The following is a 24,462-nucleotide window of genomic DNA, read 5'->3' as shown; positions in this document are numbered from 1 at the left end:
AAAGATCAAGAGAAACAAACCCTGAGAGCAAAAGTTCAGTGCCCCTTGATATACGCTGCCCATAGTTACTTTGATTGCCATGACTTATGTTTCATAGAAGGAAATTACAGTTTATTTTTCTGACATTCAATCTAATCAATTTGTATTTTAATATTCTTATATGTATAAAATGGTTTGCAGATTTTATACCCTCTATTGGCTGTGATAAGTAAAATTTTCCTTGACTATAAAATGAGTTTTAATTTTCTCTTGAATATGCTAAACTTTGTTCTGAGTACATATAAAGCTTCAAATAATTTTTTACATTTTGATGTTTAATTTTACAGGTATATGATGATGGAAAATATGTGTATGTAGTGACAGAACTTATGAAAGGGGGTGAATTGCTGGATAAAATTCTTAGACAGAAATTTTTCTCTGAAAGAGAGGCCAGTGCTGTCCTGTTTACTATAACCAAAACTGTTGAATATCTTCATGCACAAGGGGTAAGTCTTTTTAACATTTTATATACACACACACACACACACATATGTATACATACACACACATACCTTTACCTTTTTTTTTTTTACCTTTTTTTCCTTAATGTTTAAACTAAAATTACAAAGGTGGAAGTTACTTTATGCATTAATGGAAAATAACTGTTATTAGCTTATTCTGCTGTTCTTCCTCTATGTAAACTTCTCCCACCGAGCTTGAAGTGATACTTTGAAATCCTAACTTGTTTATATTAAATTCTTATGCTTCCCAAGAAAAAGTAAGTGAGGTCTTCTGACCTGGAAGACCTATCACCTTTTTTGCTAGGCCACTCTGTACTCTTGAGAACTGGGTCCATTGCAAGTTTAGAAGCAGAACCAGAGAGGGGCACCTGGGTGGCTCAGTCGTTAAGCGTCTGTCTTCAGCTCAGGTCATGATCCCAGGGCCCTGGGATCGAGTCCTGCATCGGGCTCCCTGCTCTGCGGGAAGCCTGCTTCTCCCTCTCCCACTTCCCCTGCTTGTGTTCCCTCTCTCTGTGTGTCTCTCTCTGTCAAATAAATAAATAAAATATTTTTTTAAAAATAAAATAAAATAAGGGGCGCCTGAGTGGCTCAGTCGTTAAGCGTCTGCCTTCAGCTCAGGTCATGATCCCGGGGTCCTGGGATCGAGCCCCACATCAGGCTCCCTGCTCCGCAGGAAGCCTGCTTCTCCCTCTCCCACTCCCCCTGCTTGTGTTCCCTCTCTCGCTGTGTCTCTCTCTGTCAAATAAATAAGTAAAATCTTTTAAAAATAAATAAAAGGAAATTAAGAGCTTACTTCTTAAGGGGTTTATTTTCAATACATTATTCTCATTTTGTCTTTGCTCATAGAAGCTAACAAGTGCAATGTATTAATTTCATCCTAGAGCATCTTGACTTCTAGCTGGTCAAGATTTGCCTAGTACACTAGCTCAAAATTAGTGGGACTCTGTATTCACTGAAGAATTGATGACTTTGCAGTCATCTGAGTCTTCTCTGTTCTTTTCCTGTTGCCTCAGCAGTAATTAGTATTCAGATGGTCTGGAGAAGTAATGTTCTCAATGTTAGGAACTAAAACTGAGATGATTGATTACACTCTAGACTCAGAATTTCACGGTAGAAGAAACATATAAGTCTAATAAGGAATGTCAGAAGGCTTATGTACGAGAACTATTCAAGTAGGTAACTAAAGGGGGAAAATAATACAAAACTCTAAAGGAAACGATATCTTTTTGTATGTATGACATTGTCACTTAGATATCAAATAGGCAATACTTAAAGTCTGAATTTTTTTTTTTCCTTTTTTACTCCTGAACCCCATGCCTATTCCATTGAGCCTGTGGGCATATGTTTATTGTATACATCCATCATACATGCTGTTCCCTCTACTTAGAATGACCATCCCCCACTGTTCTGGCTTGTTCATTCTGTTCTTCAGGTCTTGGATCAGATGTTACCTCCTGTAGAGACCCATCTGTCACCTGTTTATTCTCTGCCTCCCCCACTACTGTGTAAGCTCCTAGCATGGGAAGGCAAAGATCTTATGGGTCTTGTTGAGCATAGTATCTAGAGCTCCTTATATAATACCCTGACACATGATAGGCATTCAGTACATATTTGTTGAATGAATGAATAACCTAGAGACAGATATTATTGCTATTTGCATTTTACCTTAACCCACTTACTCAACTGGACAAAGAGGAGGGATGTACATACTATTTTTTTCTTCCTTCTCTCCTTGCCCCAGTTCTGTGTTAGAGAGTTATACTTACATTAGCAGCATTTTAAAATGAGATAATTTAAAGGTCAGCACTCATCATCTTGTTAAGTACGTTGCTTGACAGTTTGTGAATAAAGAGTTTTCCGTAATTGAAATGTATTGTTAATGTACCTCTTCAATTTGTATTTCAATTAGGTGGTTCACAGAGACTTGAAACCTAGCAACATTCTTTATGTGGATGAATCTGGCAATCCAGAATCTATTCGAATTTGTGATTTTGGTTTTGCCAAACAGCTAAGAGCAGAAAACGGTCTTCTCATGACTCCTTGTTATACTGCAAATTTTGTTGCACCGGAGGTAATTGTGAAATTGTTTGCTTCCAGTATTTCAGTATATTTAAAAATTCATTTGCTGTGTTTAATATAGAATAGTTAATAGTTTTTCCATTGAAGACTTACTGAACAAATAATTAAAATGTCAACCCTTTTTCTTCTGATGGTAATTCATCCTGTCCTCAGCCCCCTACTACTTAGTCCACTACAGTCCTTTTGTTGCTCTACCTTCTGTCTTCTACATAATCACACATCTGTAGCGGTCTGCTATCACTGACACTTTTGTGCTGTGAGCACATGGAATTAAATGGAAACTAGTTTATTCTCATCCTTTCCTAATATCCTTCTAATTTCCTGGTTTTGTCACCATCTTCCTGTATTTCTGAGGCTAAAGCATCATGGTCTCTTCTTGTCTTTAGCTACGTAACTAGGTACCATCTCTGTTATCCCCTGAAACCAGTTTGAGGTTCTTCTTTTCACAGAACTGCCATCCTAGCCCCTGCTTCCTTCACCACAGCCCAAATGACTGCCACAGCCTGGCTGCACCCTGCTCCCTCTCTGGTTCTGTGATCATTCCACAGAAGAGCCATCGACTTACTGAAGTCTTCAAGCACTGCTGTGATCAAGTTGCTTCTTTTCCTAAGAAATTTTGGTTCCCCATTGTAGCAAATCTAAAGTCCACTGTTTTGCCTTCAAGATTTCTTGCCTTTTTATTATCACTATGTTAAAAAAAAATGTAACTGTGAACTATGTAATAAATAATAGTTAACCCTAATATCAAGCTTCTGTGCCAGTCACATGTATTAGCTGATTTCATCCTCACAAATAGAGTTTACATATAATAATTTTTTCTCTTATAACTATGTGAAGTGAGACCTTTTACTCTTTGAGTTTTACAGGAAACCAGGTGCACAGTGAGAGGTTATGTAATTTGAGGTCAGATTGAGATTTGAGCCCAGGTAATATGGCTGCAAAGTCTCTGCTTTTACCGTTAGATATTTCACCAAAAAATGGTAACAGTTGGTAATGCTAGGACAATTGGATTGTAGAGCTGGATTTCCCCCCTCTATTTTCCAAACTTTTTGTAATTTTGTTACTTTTGAGGTATAAAATAATGCTTTTAAAAAGACTACTTGCACCTGTTCTCCTGGTGGGACTAGAACTAATGAGGGACAGACTTTTTGCTTGTTTGTCCATATAGCCACAGCTTCTCACACATATTGGTGTCCAAGCATGGTCACTTCATCTAGCCATCTCATTTTTCCTCTTTCCTGCTTCAGACAAGCAATCTGCTTCTGGAAATCACCATGTAGCTGTTTTGCCTTGGCATGTTGGAATGTTTTTTGCTTCAAAACCTAATGTTTTTTGTTTCAAATGTTTTTTGCTTCAAAACCTTTTTTGCTTCAAAGCCTCTAAATTCATATTCTTCAGGAAATCTTCCATGATTAAACTATCCTTAGACTTGACCTTTTAACTCTTTGTCTCAGATTCACCACTTAGTCGTTCAAGTTAAAATTTGGAAGTCCTCCTGAAATCCTCCTTCTCCATCATTTCTCTACATCCGGTCAGTCACCAAACCCTTTCCATTCTGATTCCTGAATATTTTAGACCCCTTTTCCCTTATCCCATACATCCCAGCTCTACTAAGTCCTTCCTATTTTATCATTACATCTTTTTCTCTCCATGTCCTGCCTTAGTGTGGTTCCTCATAGCCTTTCACTTAGTTTGCTACAAATTGCCTCCTATCAGATGGCCTTGTTTCCAGTTTGTCTTCTTGCCAGCATTTCCTCTATACCTTGAGTTATCCTTTTGGTATACCCATCTACTTATTTTATTTCCCTGTTTAATGCTTCAATGACCACAGATTGCCTGCAGGAAAAATCCTTAAGATATTTATAAAAGCCCTTCTTTGTTCTCTCTGGTATCCCTTACCTGGACATCTGGCCACACTGAATCCTTGCCTGTCCTTAAGCATGCTCTGCTCTCTTGCCTCTGTTCTTGGAGTGTCCTCTGCTCTCCTCTACCTCCTCCCTTTGCCTCCTGAATTCTTACTTATAGGCCCAGTACAAGCAGGCTGCCCCGTAGCCTTCCTTCTCTCTCCATATCAAGAATGAATTGTTTTGGGGCACCTGGGTGGCTCAGTCGGTTAAGTGTCCAACTGTTGACTTCGGCTCAGGTCATTATCTCAGGGTCATAGGATCGAGTCCCATGTCAGGCTCCATGCTCAGCGGGGAGTCTTCTCGAGATTCTCTCTCCCTCTCCCCCTCCCCCGCACTCACTCTTGCTCTCGCTCTCTCTTTCTAAAATAAATAAATCTTTAAAAACAAAAATGAATGAATTGTTTCCTCATCTTTATACCTATACCACTTTAGGCATAATTTTGTTATAATATGTTGCTTTATTAACTATATGTTTATTTCCCCTGCCATAGTCTAATTTTCTTAAGGAAACAAGAGTGTTTTGTATTTATCACTGTTCATGCCTGATAATAGTTGGTGATTACTCAGTGCTCAAGTGAATCATATTTTATATATGTAAAAGTGTAATTTTTCATTATATTGTTTGTACTTTTATGTGTTCCTAAAACTACTGTTTTATGTAACCACTTCTGCAACCTCATACAAAATGAATATAAATTCATTTAAATAAGAAACTTAGGGGTGCCTGGGTGGCTCAGTCGTTAAGCGTCTGCCTTCGGCTCAGGTCATGATCCCAGGGTCCTGGGATCGAGCCCCGCATCGGGCTCCCTGCTCCGCAGGAAGCCTGCTTCTCCCTCTCCCACTCCCCCTGCTTGTGTTCCCTCTCTCGCTGTGTCTCTCTCTGTCAAATAAATAAATAAAATCTTTAAAAAAAAAAAAAATTAAATAAATAAATAAATAAATAAATAAATAAATAAATAAATAAATAAATAAGAAACTTAGAGGGAAGCAGTGGGGGGAGAAAAAGAAACTTACCTTCATTTTATTTTATAGTCCTCTGTCTGCCATGGCATCACTCAATAAATGCTAATTCAAATACCAAAATCAAATTTATATATATATATATGAATTATGAGTTGTAGAATGTTATAGAATAGGATTAATATATTGCCTTGTTTGTTAACCATGTTCTTTTGAGGTTTTTCTTAAATACATTGATTTAGAAGATAGTGCATTTCACAGCCTATTCAAATCTCTAAACAGTAGTATGTTAATACTAATTTTTACTTTTTCTAGGTTTTAAAACGACAAGGCTATGATGCTGCTTGTGATATATGGAGTCTTGGTGTCCTCCTCTATACAATGCTTACTGGGTGAGTGGACCATATGTTGTAAGCATTTATCCATCAATATTTTTTTCTATTTTTTTTTAATCTCTGTGTTGTAATGTCTTTCTTTTCATGTTTTCTCATGTTATCTAATAATGTAGTCCTGTGTGTGTATCTCTCTGTGTGTATATATATATATATGCACCACATTTATAACTGTATCATTACTGATTTTCTTTAATGTACCATTTGTTAATGTTTTAAGGTCTTAACTTGATTTTTTCCATATCTCTTTTGTACTCTTATGTTGTAAACATACACTGTTTTTAAATATTCTATTCTTATGTGTCATATCTTAAAATATTTATAGTATATATTAAGTCTAATTAATATTTCATAGCTTATACCTTGACCTGGTGCTTAATGGAGCTTCATGATGTTGATATTTTTTACTTTAGGAGATTTCAGTAAAGTATTACATTAATTTAATTACCCGGAGTACTCTTGAACACTGCAAATAAATGGGAAGATTACCAACCAAAAAAGAAATTTTATTCATTAACATTTTAATTTCATTATAAATTAGTTACACTCCATTTGCAAATGGCCCTGATGATACACCAGAGGAAATATTGGCACGGATAGGCAGCGGAAAATTCTCACTCAGTGGTGGTTACTGGAATTCTGTTTCAGACACAGCAAAGGTAAGTATGGCTTCCTATTATAAGCTTTTTTTTTTTTTTTTAAAGATTTATTTATTTATTTATTTGAGAGAGAGAATGAGAGAGAGAGAGCATGAGAGGGAGGAGGGTCAGAGGGAGAAGCAGACTCCCTGCCGAGCAGGGAGCCCGATGCGGGACTCAATCCTGGGACTCCAGGATCATGACCTGAGCTGAAGGCAGTCGCTTAACCAACTGAGCCACCCAGGCGCCCCCTATTATAAGCTTTTGAGAAAATAATTTTTCATAATCCCTGGTGAGAAAAAAATAATAGTTACAAACTTTTGTTTATGAAGTATTACTTTGAAGTGATGTTACCAAATAACTTGAACTCAAAAATGGACCAATTATTTTGTTTCCCAGAAGGTATTGGTTTGGCTTTATTACCTATACATCTAAAACTACTTACTCACAAACATGATGAATAATAATGGTGGTATAAGAGACTCTTAACGAGAGAGAACAAACTCAGGGTTGATGGAGGGATGGGCAGGGGATGGGCTAGATGGGTGATGGGTGTTAAGGATGGCATTTGTTGTGAGGAGCATTGGATGTTATATGTAAGTGATGAACCACTAAATTCTGCTCCTGAAACCAATATTACACTATATGTTAACTAACTAGAATTTAAATAAAAATTTGGGAGAAAAAATATATAAATCTGTTAACCATAATAATAATAATGGCGGTAATCTTCATGATTTGTGTGTTCTGTGCCTCACACTGGACCTCACCTAAATCATCCCATCTAATCCTCTTCCAGGGATGCCTGGGTGGCTTAGTTGTTAAGCGTCTGCCTTCAGCTCAGGTCATGATCCCGGGGTCCTGGGATCGAGCCCCGCGTCGGGCTCCCTGCTCAGTGGGAAGCCTGCTTCTCCCTCTCCCACTCCCCCTGCTTGTGTTCCCTCCCTCGCTGTCTCTCTCTCTGTCAAATAAATAATAAATTTTTAAAAATTTTAAAAAAAGATTTAATCCTCTTCCAAACCCTGTAAAATAGGTGGTAGTATCCCCATTTCACAGAAGGAAACCAAGGGCAGAATTTTTGTGTGAATTTGTCCATGGTTACATACAGGGAGCATGTGGGTGCTTCAAACTAAGCAGTTGGTTCCAAAGCCCTTATTCCCTAGAATAACTGCACCATGTTCTATTTTTGGTCCATATTATGTAGAAAAGGGCCTTATCTTTTTCACAGTAAATGGTAGTATAGTTTTATAGTGTCTGCTTGAAATCCATTTGAAAAGCCTTTCTCACTGGAAGATCTGCAATCCTTTGGCAGACTTGATTTCCAACTCTGTTCTAGTTTTACTTTATTCATAGAAAATGCTCTTGTAAAAACAAGAGGGAAAATCTTAAAAATTCGAAAAAGAAAAGCAAAGTTTTCCACTTCTGAATAAGGCAAAACGTAGAGGAGATAAAGAAGATATATACTGGTAAAAGTGCTTGCTGATTTCTCTTAGAGATGGAAGCCCAAGTTGAGATGATTGCATAAGTAAATAGGGTATGTCAAAAATGTAGGTTGATACTTTTGGCATAGACATGAAGCCTCTGTTAACTAATTTAATGTCTGCATAGATGATATTTGGCTTTGTAACTGATTTAAAATGAAATGTTAGCCTTTCCCCTTTTTTTAACAATATTTCTTAAACCAGATGATTGATTTTTTCTGGGATTTCTTTTTAATCCATGTATTAAGCACCTACAACATGCTTAATATGTGAGGGTCTAGGGATCAAAGATGTGACTGAGATAGAATTCCTGATCTCAGGAAGCTCATAGTCTAGTTGGGAGATGGCCAGAAGTATACAGTAGAGTGTCACGTGTGCTGTTACAGTGGTACATTTTCTGTGTTAAAGAAGTTCACAGATGGTGCTCGGTCAGAAAGATTTCCAGGAAGCTTTCCAGAAGCAGTGAAGGGATTTTCCTGGCAGCTTTAGGGAGCAGAAGGATGTATTCCATCCCAGGCTGAGGGAGCAGCACATGCTCTTTGTGGTCAGGACAGCCTGAAAATGGCAGAATGCCTCCAGGTTGCTGTGCACAGTTTGTTGTGACTAGTACAGGGTACACATGAGAAGGTAGCTGATGAACCCAAATTATAAAAGGCTTTGTAGATTATGCTCAGGATTTCAGGTTTATTCTAGGTATTGGAGAACTGTTGAAAAATATTAAGCATTATAGTGATCAGATTTTCCTTTTTCAAGTTTGTTCTGTAGAGCAGTAATTCTTATCTCTGGAGTCTGCCAGAAATTGTCATGATCAGTTGTGAGACTTATTAAGTAATGTCACCATGTAAAGTATCGGAGCTTACCCATTGCCTCTTTTTTAAATAAATTATAGAGATAACCTTAACTTGCTTTAATTTTGATAATTTGGTTCTCATTGACTTGCATTCCAGTATGCTTTTTTGAATGAAAGAGAAAGATAGCTGAGGATGAGATGAAAATAGAGCACAAAAAAATTGGATCTAACTCACAGCCTTTCTTATAAATATCACGTTATTACTGATAACTTTTGCTAATTTGTCGAGTTAAGACTTGAGATTACAAGCATTATATGGTACAGTGAATACCCACAAAATTGGGAGGGAGAGTTCTATCAGTCTGATGTGTTGCCTCAAGAGCAAGTGGCACATGTGAATGTCATCAGTCATATGGGCCATATGTGTCATATGTGGCTTTGAGAAGAACAGTACCATCGCTACAATTCACTGGGCACTTATGTGCCAAGGACTGTGCTAACACATATACCTATATTATTTCATTCAGTCCTCACTGACCTAATATTAAGGGTAGTTTTATTTGTAAGGTTTTACAATATTTCAGGTCACAAATGATGAAGACCTAAACTAGAGCAGTTGTAGCAGGATTTGAGGCAAATGAAAGAGAAATTTAGGGGGCAAAATAGACTCAGTAGTTAAATGGACATAAGAAGCAAAGGAATGGCACCTGAGTGGCATAGTTGGTTAAGCGCCTGACTCTTGGTTTCGGCTCAGGTCATGATCTCAGGGCCCACATTGGGCTCCGTGCTGAGCACGGAGTCTGCTTGAGATTATCTCACTCGCTCTCTCTCTCTCTCTCTCTCAAAATAAATAAAGAAATCTTTAAGGAAAAAAGAAGCAAGGGAGAAGCAGATAGTAAGCGTGTAGTCCACATTTCCATCTCAGGCAAATAAGTCGGTAGTGGTGTCCTTCACCAAGATGTGGAATACAAAAGAAATGGTTTTGAAAGGAGTGATGATTACAGATTTGGACATGAAGAATTTGAAATGCGACTGTGATATATAATTAAGAGATGTATGTCCATTAGGCAACTGGCTATATGGATGCAGATCTTAGGAGAGGAGTCTTGGGTGGACAGTGGAGTTAGGAGTTGTCATCATCTGTAGTAGCTAAAGCCATGAGCACGAATGAGCTTATCTGAGCAGAGTGATGAGACCTATGGAAGGAATAGCGTTTTGTTATGCCCCTGGGCAGTTTTGCAACCTTTTATATCCTGGAAGCACATTTTCCCACTTTAAGAATTTGGAAGGGGAGTTCCTGATTGTTTCACTTTTTATTTCTAATTCTGTTCCGTAGCTTGTTCCTGTTCTTAGTTGTTAATGATAACTAAAAATAAGAAACTGTAAATAACAGCAGAGGAATACTTGGAATAACATCTCCTCAATTCCCAGTACCAGTCAGCGACCAGGTTCTGTTGGTTCTTTCTCTTAAGTACCTCAATACCATCCATATTTCTCCGTCTCTTATACTTCCCTGAAGCCATCATCTCTCACGAGTCTCAAATTGGAGTCTTCAGGCTTGCACCCTCCGATCCATTTTCCTCCACACTTAGTGAGCGTAAGCTCTCTAAAGTACAAACCTGACTGTATCACTCCTTTGCTTTGAATAATTTCTTACCTGCAGACAAAGTCCAGATTTGCTAATGTAGCTTACCAGGGCCTTCATGGTCTGGTCCCTTCTCGCCTTTCCCACTTATCTGCTGCCATGTTCTACTTGGCATTTTTTGTTACAGCCTCACTGCACTCCTTTTAGTTCCTTAATTGTGGCATGTTCTCGTCCCTGAAGGCTTTCCTCTAAACACACTCTGCTCTATCTCCCTGAATTGCTCTGTTTCCTCCTCCCCTTCTCTAATCCATCTACTGCTCATCCTTCAGATCTAACATTCCTCTAAAGAAGTCGCTTCTAAGCCACCCCATCCTGTTCAGGTCACTGTCTCTTTGTGTTCCTCTAGCTATACCTCTTTATTCATCCCATCAAAGAACTTATTGTTTGCTTTGTAATTGATTCTTTGTTTCTCCCTCACTGGGCTGAAAGCTTCATGAGGTCAGAGTTCATTTCTATCTTGTTCACTGCTAAATACCCAATGCCTAGCAGAATACCTGGCCTTTAATAGATACTCAATAGCTATATTTTGAATGAAAAATTAAACAAGTTGTAGATGGCTTTTATAAGTCACAACTGTTGTTGTTGTTTTTTTTTAAAGATTTTATTTATTTATATGAGAGAGAGAATGAGATAGAGAGCATGAGAGGGGGGAGGGTCAGAGAGAGAGGCAGACTCTCTGCTGAGCAGGGAGCCCGACATGGGACTCGATCCCGGGACTCCAGGATCATGACCTGAGCCGAAGGCAGTCGCTTAACCAACTGAGCCACCCAGGCGCCCCACAACTGTTGTTATTTTAGAGAGTATAAAACTATCTAGCAATTATATGGATCACATGCATAGGAAAGCATTTGGATAGATAGAAAGCATTTTCTTTGGAAGAGTGGGATTCTGGGCGTTCTTCATGTTCTTTTTGCTTCTCTGTATTTCTGATTTTTTTTTTTAATAATGCCTGTGTGATGCCCATGAAGTGGAAAAATAAAAATCTGGGGCACCTGGCTGGCTCAGTCGGTGGAGCATGTGACTCTTGATCTTGGGGTTGTGAGTTCAAGCCCCACGTTGGACATGGAGCCTACCTTAAAAAAAAAAAGAACTCTAATCTTTTGGAGGGGGCATTTGGAGCTCTCCAGTTAAATTCCTATTATTGGGACAGTTATGTTCTGCTTTTCATTATTACCAGCAGCACAAAAAATTACTTAGAAATAAACCTACAAAAGTGTAGAAAAACCAGAATATCTCAGTGAAAAAGGAGCCAAAGTACTTAAAGATACATAAATGTGGTAAATTTACTCTTTGTAATGCACCAAAATTACTGTTACTCAGGGAGGAGAAAACAGAGACTTAGGTTTTTGCCTTTTTTTTTTCCCCGCAAAGAAATTGCCATGTTGGGGGCACCGAGGTGGCTCAGTCAGTTAAGCGTATGACTCTTCATTTCACCTCAGGTCATGATCTCAGAGTCGTGGGATTGAGCCCCATGTCGGGGAGTATACTTGAGATTCTCTCCCTCTCTCTCTCTTTCGCTGCCTCTCCCCCTGCTCATGCTCACTTGCAGTTCTCTCTCTCTGTCTCTCTCGCTCACTCTCTCTAAAATAAATCTTTAAAAAAAACAAGAAAAATTGTCATGTTGACCAAATTGCTTTGAACCTCAAGGTTTGGTACCAGGAAAAAATAGTGTCATAAAAGCTAAGGAAGAATGCTGACCAGTATCAAGTGCTATAGAAAAACAAACAAAAGTTTAAGCTTGTTTTATTCTTCTTCTTCTTCCCTTTACAGGACCTGGTGTCAAAGATGCTTCATGTGGATCCTCATCAGAGACTGACTGCTGCCCTTGTGCTCAGACATCCTTGGATCGTCCACTGGGACCAACTGCCACAATACCAACTAAACAGACAGGACGCACCCCATCTAGTCAAGGTGAGCTGCCCCATTCAGGCACTGTTTTCTGCATGTCCTCCAGAACACTGTGAGCCTCCCTCTCCATGCCCACAGCACCTTTTTCCCTTTCGCTCAGCCGGCATCCATTTCCTCAAGTGAGATTCTCTTACAATGAGCGGTTTAGAAAAGAAAAAGTCAAAGCACACCAAAATATAATAAAACTAGTTTAAGAATGACTTCTGCATTTATCAATCACGTAGGCCTATGGATTTCCTAACTTTTGTGTATACTTTGCTTTCCTACGCAAAACCCAGAGCAAACTCTGAGGTTGTCAGCAGTGGCAAAACAGGTTCCAAAAGAGCATGCTTTGCCACCTCTCGTGTTAAAGTATTGCAAAGAAACAAAAAGTTGAATAGTCCTGAGTAAAGTGAGGCCTGCTTGTTATAAGCCCATCCCTGTCCTTTCTCATCTCCAAGTTCAGCCTCCCACGTTTGCCTCTTTAATTTTAGTTAAATCAGAGCGTTTGACCAGTACGGTTATTTTCATTATAAGCCCAGTTAAATGTATATACATTTCCATATGAAGAAATTATCTAGGGGGGGAAAAAGTCGGCATTTCATATTCTGTGTACTTGTGACTAGCCATTGTCATTTGTGTTGTGACCTCTCTTTCCTGTTTTCAGGGTGCTATGGCAGCTACATATTCTGCTTTAAACCGTAATCAGTCGCCAGTTTTGGAACCAGTAGGCCGCTCTACTCTTGCTCAGCGGAGAGGTATTAAAAAAATCACCTCCACAGCCCTGTGAAGTGACCTCAGTGAGCTCTTTGGTACCATGGTGTAAGCTGATAGCACAAGTTCTGGCGACAGGTAGCGCATACCTGAGAGACACCTGCAAGCACACACTGTCCCAGCTGGTACCCATAATGCTGCTGCTCCTGCTGCTGCTCCTGCTTCCGTCTCTTCTCGCTTTAAATGATTGTTAGCAAGTTAGATTTTCCTGGAGCTTCGGGTGAAATGAAAATGGAAACGTGATGAAGACATATTCACTGAATCAACAAGAATAATGAACATATGAATACCACCTAAAAATACACTGAATAAAGTACTCTACACCATATAGCATTATTTTTATAGGAAATATTTCATGTCCCTGAAATATTCTTTGTTAGTTATAGGGATGGACAGTTTATGTTAAGCACTTAGCTTAAACAATCCGTTTCTATTAGCACTGTATCCCTTGTGCCATCCAACATTTTGTATGTTTTTGTAAACAGTTCATATACAGTACATTTCTGTACTGCTTTCTTTAATGTATACATGCTTTGTTTAACTTGGAATCTATTATTATTAACCAATTGACTATTAAATCGGGTTAAATAGTTCACCTGGATTAACAGTATTGTTGGACAGCCCTAAAAATGGCCAGATTGTGGAACAGCTGTTGAATGTAATACTTCCAAAATGTATATATCTTTCCCCATGTCTGTTTCACTGGTTCGTTCATTTGTTTCTTAAAGTCAGGTGCTTTGTCAGACTAACTTAGAGAGCTGTTATGGTAGAGAAAGTTATCACGTGTGTGTGGCATGACATCAAGAGTACACCTATGAAGTTAGTCCGTATACGTTGCAACTCCTTACGGTTCTTTTTTCCTTAATTAAGGAAGTAGTTCTTGCACTTTTGATCTTGAATAGTATCCATACTTAGTATTTGGCATATAATTGGGGATTTTGCCAATATACATCAAAGGCCTTTAAGAGTTATGGTGAAGATATTGGCGAAGGAAAATTTAACAACAGGTCATTCAAGTCCCATTAGATCTTTCATGTTTAAATAGATCAAATTGCAGAATTTAGCGTATGAATAACAGGATACCTGTTCTTGTATACCTGCAAGAAAAGTATGCTTTTTTGGAAAAAAGGTAAATCATAATGAGTTCTATCCCATTACAATGCTCTATATTAAACACTAATTTGAATGTAATAAAGGCCACCAGCCTCTCTATGAAATTGGATTTAAACTTTCTTATTCGAGGGAATAAAACATTCTTGATCAAACAGTATCTGTTCTCACCTGAAATCATAGCTCAAGTAGCCTAAGTGAATGTTCACCATTGAGTGTTTTCTGAATTCCTTCTGATAATTTATAGCCATATAATGCTTCCTTTAACTTCAGAAATGATCAGCTTTCATAGTGGTCACTGGGTCTGCTTAGATTACAGTATTCATTACCCACATCTAATTTGGGTAGTTTCCACAATTCTATTTGATTAAAGAAACTTTTGTATCCATTATTACCTGCATTTTAGTCGAGCTACCTAGTAGACATTGATATGTAATATGAAAAACATGAACAAGGAAAAAGTGATTTAACTTAACCTCATCAACAATGTGCCCAACAGATCTCTTAGCCATGTACTGAGCCATTTATATCAGAAGTCTTTTTACCTGCCCGAAGCTTTAAATCTTTCTTTGAGAGTACAAAGCCAAGAAAGCGTACTTTAGTTAAATGTCTTAGAAGCCACTTATTATTCCTTAATTTCTCCTCTATGCAACTAAAGAGAAAGGGAAAATCTATAACATTCACTTTGCTTAAGTGACACAAAATGATTATTGCATAGAAATCAAATGTAAGTTTATCTTCTAAATAAAAAAATGTATAGGAAGAAGGATGCAGGAGATCTAGATGGAGAAAGTTTTATTAAAATTCTTGAGTATATGAATGCTAACTATCAAAAACTGCTTCCCATTGCCTGTAAAGAAAACATTTTTTCTTTCTTTCTCTCTCTCCTCTATTCAGTGTTTCAAACCATGACCATCCCAAATTCTTGTCACTTTTAAAATGTTAATGTAACTCTGAGCAAAAAAAAAAAAAAAGTCAAATTTTGGACACTGATGCTATTCCATAATTGCTTAGGTGTTTTGTCCATCAGAGTCTTAGAACCAGAAGTAAATGTGTAAATCCTTATAAATTATCTATATAATTTATTATCTAAATAACTTATCTAATTTAGATAATAAATTATCTAAATAACTCTCATATTGCATGTAAAGTACCTAAGACCCAAAGCAAAGACTAGAATCCTTAACTTCCCATTCAGTTTTTTTCCCTCATAACACCATGCTGCCTTCCCTTCATATTAATACCCAACCAGGAGCAGAGTTGTTCAAAAAAAAAAATACATATTTCTTAGGACAATACTCTACTGGTAGATGAATGGCAAGTTTATTGCTTTCAAAGATACTGCCTTCTTTGCCTACTCCAGCTGCCAATTTTATTGGAGAAAAGCAAGTCGTATGTTCACAAAACTGAAGGCTTTTGCTGCCTAAAATGCAGTTCGTGAGCTTAATTTATTTCATCTGTGGTCCTGGTGTTCCTATTGCCTTTGACTTATGGCAGACAAACTTGGCCAACAATTGTGTAATGCTTGCCCTGGGTTTACCTTTCCATTAATTACTGAGTCCAGCTCCACTGGGCCCTTCACCATTTAGTTCCCCTAGTTACCAGGGCTTCTCCCAGAAGGTTTTAGTTCAGTCTTAAAGATTATTTCAATGGGAAAGAAAGAACTAAACCATCAGGCCACTTTTACAAACCTCCTCTTATCCTATAATCCAAAATAATATCTAGAATGGTAGATTGCATTTAACTTTTCCAAGCACATGCTGAAAAATATGGATTACACTACCACGTGTTTTGTATCTTCCCTTTCAAGTGATGATGTTAAGGTAAGTTTTTGTCCTTTTAATTTTTTATGTAAGTCATTTCAGCTTCTAATTTATAGAGATGTCTTTTTTTCTAAGTACGGTAGACCTTTAACAGATTTAATACGGATTCATTTATTCACAAGCAACCCCAAAAATGCAAAAATGTAATGATTTTGACAAGGCACAGAATCAAGATGCTGCCAGGCTAATGTGTGGGGAAAAGTCACTTAGTGAGTGTCTGGAGGGGGTGTGTGTATGCAGTAGAGATTCACATTTCACATGTGGTAGGCTGCAAAGTATGGGTTTGGATCAGCCATTTCCCACCTAATTTTAAGAAGTAGTTGCTTTTGGGGCCAGGGGACATTATGAGAGGTGGGGCTGGCCTGTTTGCTGTTCCCTGCACCCTCAGCCCAGGAAAGATTTGAAGGGGGAGGGGGGTGCAAGGGCTTCGTGAGTAAGCAGAATGGATTGGGTTGGAAAGGAACTGGGGCAGGTCCAGCCTGGGATGAGAGCAGAGAAACATTTAAGATTTGGGAGCCTTGGTATAGATGTACTTAATCACCATGGAAGTCAGCAATACATATCTCAACAGGGCTTTGATATTCTCTACTTCCTGGCCTTTATAAATGATGGAAAATTTTTCAGCTTGCTTTACCATATTTTATAGAGAAAATTCTCATAGTGGTATCAAGCATTTATGAGATTTGTGAAGGCATTAGGACAGGTATCTCAGGAATGTAAAGAGTTAGAAAAGGTCTGTTTTCTGTGTTTAAGAAATACGATGGGTTCCATGGTTGACCCTCGGTGCTTAAACCAAAAGGTTCCGATCTAGTCCTAGAGTTCTGTCCCTCTGAAAGGTCCAGCTCCATGTGACTCACACTAGATGTATACATTGAGTTTTATTTAATTCACAGATAAGTTGACTTAACTCAGTATTTATATTTCAGTGAAAATAGTCCTCTTTTCACCTCCAGATTGCTTATATTTTGCTGGTTTCCCCAAGTGACCATTGGTGGAGACCAATTAATGAAGGAATGAAATTTGCTTTCTTGGGACTGTGGTATTCTGCAGAGCTACGCTTAACCACTTTTTCTAGTGAAGAATCTACAGAATGATAATACCTAAATATGGATGGCCAAGAAGAATTTGTATCTACAGTGTGCTTTATGTACTTCTGACACTGCTGTATTTTGTGTGGTCAAGTGACTTGTAACTGGTTCCAATGTGACTGAGTGTTCTCAAAGAATTCTAGTAATTAAGTCGACTTAATTTTCTTAAGCCTTGTATTACTGTCAGTCTCACATTTACCACTTTGATTCTAGTCTTTTAACTGTTCATAACAGGGCATACCAAGGGTTGGGATGAGAGTCTACTTCCTACCTCTTACGGCACTTTCCTCATTATTTTGCCATATAACCTTGAAGTGCATGATAAGCTGTTTAAATGTCCATGACTTCTCCCAGAGCAACTAGCAAAGTATATGACATTGAATAGAGATTAGTGGAAAGGAAAATTTAGAGACTAGGTTCAGAGATGCAAACCTCAAGAAAACCTCTTTTAGAGCACATACCATTTGAGTACAATATGTGTAAACGTATGTGAGAGGAGAGTCTCTGTAATAGTCTCTCTAAGTAGATTAGTTCAATAATTGAAGTGAAAATCTTTACTCCTAGTATCACTATAGTACTGAATGAACTGTATACTGAGTTTTTCAAACAAGTGTGTAAAGTAGAACTTTTAAATACAAAGCAAGGGTATAAGGATAAAGGTTTTGGTTTGTGTTTCTCTAAGTGTAGTTTATCATCTAAAGCTTTTTTTTTTTTAATTGCCATTCCTTAGCATCCTTAATAATTATGGGTGATGAGTTTTTAATTCTTAAAATTGTGTACATGTATTAGGTTTATCTTAACTCTTACCCTAAGCAAAAGGGAAGGTGTACACCTAAGGGATGTAATTATTTTGCATTTTTGGCCTTGGGTGGGAATGGGGTGGGCAACTACTTAAACAGTTTTTAAAAAAGAAAAAAAATCACAAATATTTTTCTACTATTATACATGATCTTACTTTATACTAGTTTCTCTCTAGTAAGGCATGCCAGAAGCCCAAGGTACCATATCATGAGTTCCTATGTATTGTACCTTTTATTGGTGGTTAAATTGCATCAGATGCTTGGCACTGCTGCCATAATTATGAAATGCTTGTAAAGGATTAATTATCACTGAATACTTTAAATTGTTTTACTTAAGAGTTTAATCTGGGAAGTTTTCAAATCATACTATTAATGTGTAATCTAAGCTCTTTCAGATGTATCCATGAATAATCCTGGAACAATATTGCTTGTATTCCTGTCACAGAACAGGTTTTGTAATCTTTAAAAAAAAAAGAAAATTTATATAATAAAATTTCAAATAAATGCATGTATGTCATTTATCAGGTTATTTCAATTATATGATAATCCTTCATAATGTCAAATTCTATCCAAATTATAAATTTATCAAACTGGGTTGATAGAACTTAAAACGGGAACATTTCTGAGTTAAGAAGTGCAAGATAATTTTTGTATGCAAAGTCTTGGTTAGCCCAAAGAGTGTCACATCAGACTCACATGAGTCATTGATCTTTAACCCAATACCAAACGTGATTAATGATTCAAAGGATACAGAGTGATCACCAGGCATAGGTGAAATAATCTTTTCTTGGAGACGTCCAAAATTATCAGACTTAACTCCAAAATACCGTTGCTCTTCCTCATTATGGTACATTTTGGACTCAGAATTAAAGGACGAGTTTCCTTCTGAGCAATGTGGAGACATTGCTTAAACAAAGGGAGTCATTTGGTTCTGCAACATCCCCTTTTTATACCTCATTAATTACACAAATGATGAGTCCCCATTCTCCAGCCAACCATGCTTCATCAATCCATAAATTCCATGTTTTACAATAAGCCATCTCTATAGACAAAATGTATCTTACTAAAAGCATTTTAGAGATAAGGACTTTTCGTTTTCTTTCTGCTAGTTAGTAAATATCATTGGCACATTTAAGGGAATTTGATTGAGGTCATTGATTCCTGGTAGAGAGGGAATGGGTTATAGGCCTACGGTTAGCCCTTTCCTTCCCCGTTGACATTTTGAGTAGTTTTGTATTATGATGGTGTATTTATTCATCTCAGGCTGCCATAACAAAATATCACTGACTGGGTGGCTTCAACAACAGAAATTTATCAGAGTTCTGGAGTCTGGAAGTCAAGATCAAGGTGCTAGCAGGGTTGGGTTCTTCTGAGGCCTCTCTTCTTGGCTTGCAGACGGCCACCCTCTTGCTGCCTCTTCATGTGCTCATTCCACCCCTGCTGTCTCTTCCTCTTACAGGGATACCAGTCATATTACATTAGGGCCTCACCCTTAACAGCCTCATTTTAACTCTCTTACCTCTTTAAAGACTTTAACTCCAGGGTATTAGGGGTAAAGGCTTCAACATACGAATTTGGAGGAAGACACAATTCAGCCTAAAATAGTTTAGGGACTATCCACTTGGATTAATTTGGGTATTCAGGTTAAGATGGAGAGCTTCAAGGTCTACTTGGTATTATACAGAGGCAACATAGGGTTGTTAATGTACTTGTTTTCTGCTGCTGTAACAAATCACCACAAACTTTGAGGCTTAAAACAACACAGATTTATTGTCTCACAGTTCTGTAGGTGAGAAGTCCAATATGGGTCTCAATGGGCTAAGACCAAGGTGTTGGACAGGCTGAATTGCTTTCTGAAAGCTCTAAGAGAGAAGTGTTTCCTTGCCTTTTCCAGTTTCTGAAGGCTAGCTGCATTCCTTGCCTCATGGCCCCCTTCCTCCATCTTCAAAACTAGCAATGGTGGGTAGAGTCCTCTTCACGTGGATCTGACTCCTCTCTTCCACCTTTTCTTCCACTCTTAAGGACTCATGGGATTGGCCCACCCAGGTAATCCAGGATAATCTCCCCATCTCAAGGTCAACTGACTAGCAACATTAATTGCATCTGCAATCCTAATTCCTTTTGCCATGTAGGATAATATATTCACAGCGTCCAGGGATTAGGACATGGACATTTTTGGGGTCCATTAACCAGCCTACTGTGGTTATCTAGAAAAACATTTGGCTCCTCAAGCCAATGTGGAGCAGCAATTTTTGCCATGGTCATTCTTCTGCAGCTTTGTAGATCCGGGTATTAAATTTTGTTAACCCACCCTAAATTGAAAAAATGGATTGACACTAGCAAAGCTAGGTAAAGGAAGTGCAGGATGCTATAGGTATATATAGCAGAGTTGCCTAAGGGTCAGGGCAGGGCAGGCCTTCTAAGAAAACAATGATTATGCTGCAACCTAAAAGGGGAAGGAAGGGTAGAATAGAATGTACAGAGAGAGTTAGAGGCACTCAAGAAAATAAAAAGTTCTGTCCGAATGGAATCTAAAACATAAGAAGCATGACATAAGGTTCAAGAGAGAGGGGTCAGACCATCAGAAATAATAAGTCATATTAAGGAATTTGAATTTTATCCCTTTTGTTTCTCCCCACCCTTTCACCCCCAATCCTCATTCTTTTTTTTTTTTTTCCTGGTGACCATGTTATTATTTATTTACTTACTTATTTATTTATATTTAGACGAGGGTGACTGCAGAGGGAGAGAGAGAATCTTAAGCAGGTTCCATGCCCGACGCGGGGCTCGACACAGGGCTTAATATCACAACCCTGAAATCATGACCCAAGCCAAAATCAAGAGTTGGATGCTTAACCAACTGAGGCATCCAAATGCCCTGGCGATCCTCATTTTTAGCTCCTCTGCTACCAGGCTGAACCTTATGGCCCTATAGTTAATCATCTGAACTTCTACCTCAGAAGCACCCTGAAATTCTCTACATCCTTGTCTCTATACTATATCCACTGAGCAGTAACTGATATGTTGGAAAAAAAAACCATACAATTATGCAAATTGCTACCACTGCAAGTTTATGTTTTCTAATCTCAGCTAAGCTCTCAGTACCATGTCAGTCAATTCTTTCATTTTTCCTTGGTCATCCATTTTCCCAGTTCTTTTTTTTTTAACAGCTTTATTGATATAATTTACATACTTAAGGTTCACCCATTTAAAGACTATAAGTCATTGTTTTTTAGTATATTTACAGAGTTGTGTAACCATTATCATAATCTAATTTTAGAACATTGTCATCATGTCACAAAGAAACCTTATATCCTAGTCCAAGTCACCACTGTCTCTTGCTTGGACAATTGCAGTAGCGTCTTGCATGGTGTGTTTCCTCCCTTGCCCCTCTACAATCTATTCTTTTCTTTTTTTTTAAGATTTTTAAAATTTATTTGATAGAGACACAGCAAGAGAGGGAACACAAGCAGGGGGGAGTGTGGGAGGGAGAAGCAGGCTTCCCTCGGAGCAGGGACCCCGGAATCATGACCTGAGCCAAAGGCAGCCGCTTAACAACTGAGCCACTCAGGTGTCCTACAATCTATTCTTAATAGAGAAGCTGAAATGATCTGTTCAAAACCTACCAAGGATTATAACAAGTGGTTTGGTCCCCTTTACCTCTCTGATTTTATCTGCCCAAACTCCCCCTGGCTTACTGCGTTCTAGCCACATTGGCCTTCTTGCTATTTCTTGAATATGCCTGATGTGGAAAACAAAGGCAAATGAAAAAAAATTAAACTTCCTTAAAACTTACAGCCCATTGACACATACTTGAGACAGGCAGAGTGACCTTCCTTCTGGAACTCAACTGCCTCAGTGTTAATACTTTGCTAAAGGCAAAAGGCAACCTTAGCTTGACATTAACCAGACCTCTAGGATCCTTCCAAAAATCCCTTTGGAAACTTCCTTTTTCTCTACCCGCCCCCCACCAAGATATATGTTAGCAATCATCCTCCAAACATACGGCCCACTGATATACCTCTGAAGGGTCTCATAACTAAGATTTTACCAGATAGTGGTAAATGACCTTTTCCTAACAACAGCTAGCCCCTCAAGGTCCTGGAAACCTTACTTTCAAATTCCTTAGAGACTTATGCCATCCTTAACACCCCCCAACTCGAAAGTGTATAATCAGACATTCCTCACAATCCCAGTGCAGCTCTTTCTGCCCACAGGTCCTGTCCCCATGCTTTAATTTTTGCACCAAGACATCTCAAGAATTTTTTCTTGACCATTCGCTCCTGAACCCCAACATTTCACATCACGCTAAGCATGCTCCTGCTCCGGGTCTTTGTCCTCTGCCCAGTAGTCATTTCCCTCAGATGGCCCCATGACTCACCTCTTTCCAAATGATTCTGATGATCAGTCAAATGTGGGAACCATCGTATGATAGTCAAATAAAGCCTGGTTTTTTTCTCCTTTGGGGTTTTATACTGAGTAATTGGCAGAGACTTTTGGTTTTTACATATTTGAACTTCCAGACACTTGGAGTCTGACTGATTACTTGTCAGGTGCTAGGCACAACTGCTAAACACTGAATGCATTATATTAATTTAATTCCCACAATCACGCAATATGGTAAGTAGTATTCCTATACCCAATTTACAGTTGAGGTAACTAAGACTTAAATAGGTTAAGTAACTTGTCCATAGTCATAGAGTAATAAGCTGCTGCAGAGCTGAATTTGAACCCAGCTCTCTCTAACTTCAAAGCCCAAGTTCATAATCAATTGGCCTCAAAGCAAAATTTAAATAAATCTCATAGATATCCTTCATCCTCAATTGTGAATATTACAAATTATTGCAAATGGAAAGAGAAACCCAGAACTTTAAGTCCCCCATCGTCTTTCAGTTTCCCTCTGAGAAATACATGTCATTGATTTCTCATACTCACCTCTATTAGTGTTTTGGTCTGGATAATGCTTTGTTTGGGGGTGGGGAGTCTGTACTGTGCACTGTAGGATGTTTACCAGCATCCCTGGCCTCTGTCCACTAGGTGCCAGCATCATCATCCTTCTTTGCCAGTTGTGACAACTAGAAATATCTCCAGAGACTGTCAGATGTCTCTGGTATAAAACCACTGTTTTCAACAATTGTACTGTATTTCTCTGTCATTTAGGTATGTCCATTTCCCTGGAAAGATAATGCTGACACCCTAATGTTTTCAGAAAAGTGATTTATTTAAAAGTAAGTTTACTGGGGCACCTGGGTGGCTCAGTCGGTTAAGCATCTGCCTTTGGCTCAGGTCATGATCTCGGGGTCCTGGGATCGAGCCCCGCATCGGGCTCCCTGCTCAGTGGGGAGCCTGCTTCTCCCTCTCCCTCTGCCTGCCGCTCCTCCTGCTTGTGCTCTCAAGTAAATAAATAAAATATTAAAAAAAAATAAAATAAGTTTACTTAAAAGTGAAGTTATATGTTCTGTATAGTCAGCTGTGTAAGTTGGCAGAGATTACTATAACAAAATACCACAAACAGTGGCTTAAACAGCAAAAATTTATTTTCTCACAGTGTTAGAAGCTAGAAGTCAGATCAAGAGGTCTGCAGTGTTGGGTTCTTCTGAGGTTTCTCTCCTTGGCTTGTAGGCAGCCACCTTCTTGTTCACACGGTGTTCCCCTCTGTGCCTGTGTCCTAATCTCTTCTTATAAAGATACCAGTCAATATTGCATTCCGGCCCACCATAATGAACTCATTTCAACTTCATTACCTCTTTAAAGACCCTTTTTTTTTTAATTCTTAAAGGACTTTTTTATTTATTTGAGAGAGAGCACATGCACAGGAGTGGGGGGGGGGGGAGAGAGAAACAGACTCCCCACTGAGCAGGGAGCCCTAAGCAGGGCTACATCCCAGGACCCCGGGATCAAGACCAGAGCCAAAGGCAGACGCTTAACTGACTGAGCTACCCAGGTGCCCCTAAAGACCCTATTTCTAAATACAGTCACATTCTGAGATGTTAGGGGTTAAGAATTCAACATACGAATTTTGGGAGGGCACAGTTCAGGCCTTAACCCTGAGTTTATGTCTTCTCCCCTCCCTCCCTTCTGGTGTATATTGAGCACCTACTCTATGCCAGACATTCTGCTAACTGATGGTAATAGTAAGCAACAGATGTAGTCTTTTAAAGTAATAACAAATGTCATGCAAATATTATGCCTTGGTAATGGAGATGACCGGAGAGCCTTGCCCTTCCCCTCAGGCTCCCGACCAGGTTGGGTGGGCGAAAGGGCCTAGTTAAAACTAGCTGTGAGATTCGTTAATGAGTCAGCAGTAGCTCAAACCCCGAGACGCGGGCTTGTCACAAAGCAGCAGAGAAGTCTGATGTCAGCCAGCAGCGGGCGCCACCTGAATCCGCCCTTTATTATGACGCCTGGGCCCCGCCCACTCCCTCCCTGACTCCTTCTCCTCTCGGCTCACTGTCCCGCCCCCCGCGTGTTCCTGTGAACTACCGCGAACGCTCCAAAAGCGCGTCACCATCCGCTCTAACAATGGGGGGGGGGGATAAGGGGGGGGGTCAGTCGGCCACGCCTGCGCCGTAGGGCCGGGAGGGGGGC

General features: G+C 38.9%; 1 protein-coding gene across 11 annotated transcripts in view; it reads left to right on the top strand.

Annotated features, from left to right (window-relative positions):
- RPS6KA3 (ribosomal protein S6 kinase A3) overlaps window positions 1-18,382 on the top strand; it is a 116,113-nt gene extending 97,731 nt beyond the window's left edge. For all 11 annotated transcript variants that reach the window (XM_045875752.3, XM_064573864.1, XM_064573862.1 and 8 more), the window contains 6 exons: window positions 327-485; window positions 2,410-2,571; window positions 5,762-5,838; window positions 6,380-6,497; window positions 12,163-12,303; window positions 12,947-18,382. In XM_045875752.3, coding sequence (XP_045731708.1) covers window positions 327-485; window positions 2,410-2,571; window positions 5,762-5,838; window positions 6,380-6,497; window positions 12,163-12,303; window positions 12,947-13,069 — 780 coding nt within the window. In that variant the 3' untranslated portion in view covers window positions 13,070-18,382. The remainder of the gene's footprint in view (window positions 1-326; window positions 486-2,409; window positions 2,572-5,761; window positions 5,839-6,379; window positions 6,498-12,162; window positions 12,304-12,946) is intronic.
- The last annotated feature ends 6,080 nt before the right edge of the window (window positions 18,383-24,462 follow it).

Source organism: Mirounga angustirostris, unplaced genomic scaffold (genome assembly GCF_029215605.1).
Source record: "Mirounga angustirostris isolate CCGP_5_RB_7025 unplaced genomic scaffold, mMirAng1.0.hap1 SCAF_11, whole genome shotgun sequence".
Taxonomy (NCBI): Eukaryota; Metazoa; Chordata; class Mammalia; order Carnivora; family Phocidae; genus Mirounga; species Mirounga angustirostris.
Note: the sequence above shows the minus strand (reverse complement) of the source record. Positions and strands in the feature narration are given on the sequence as shown.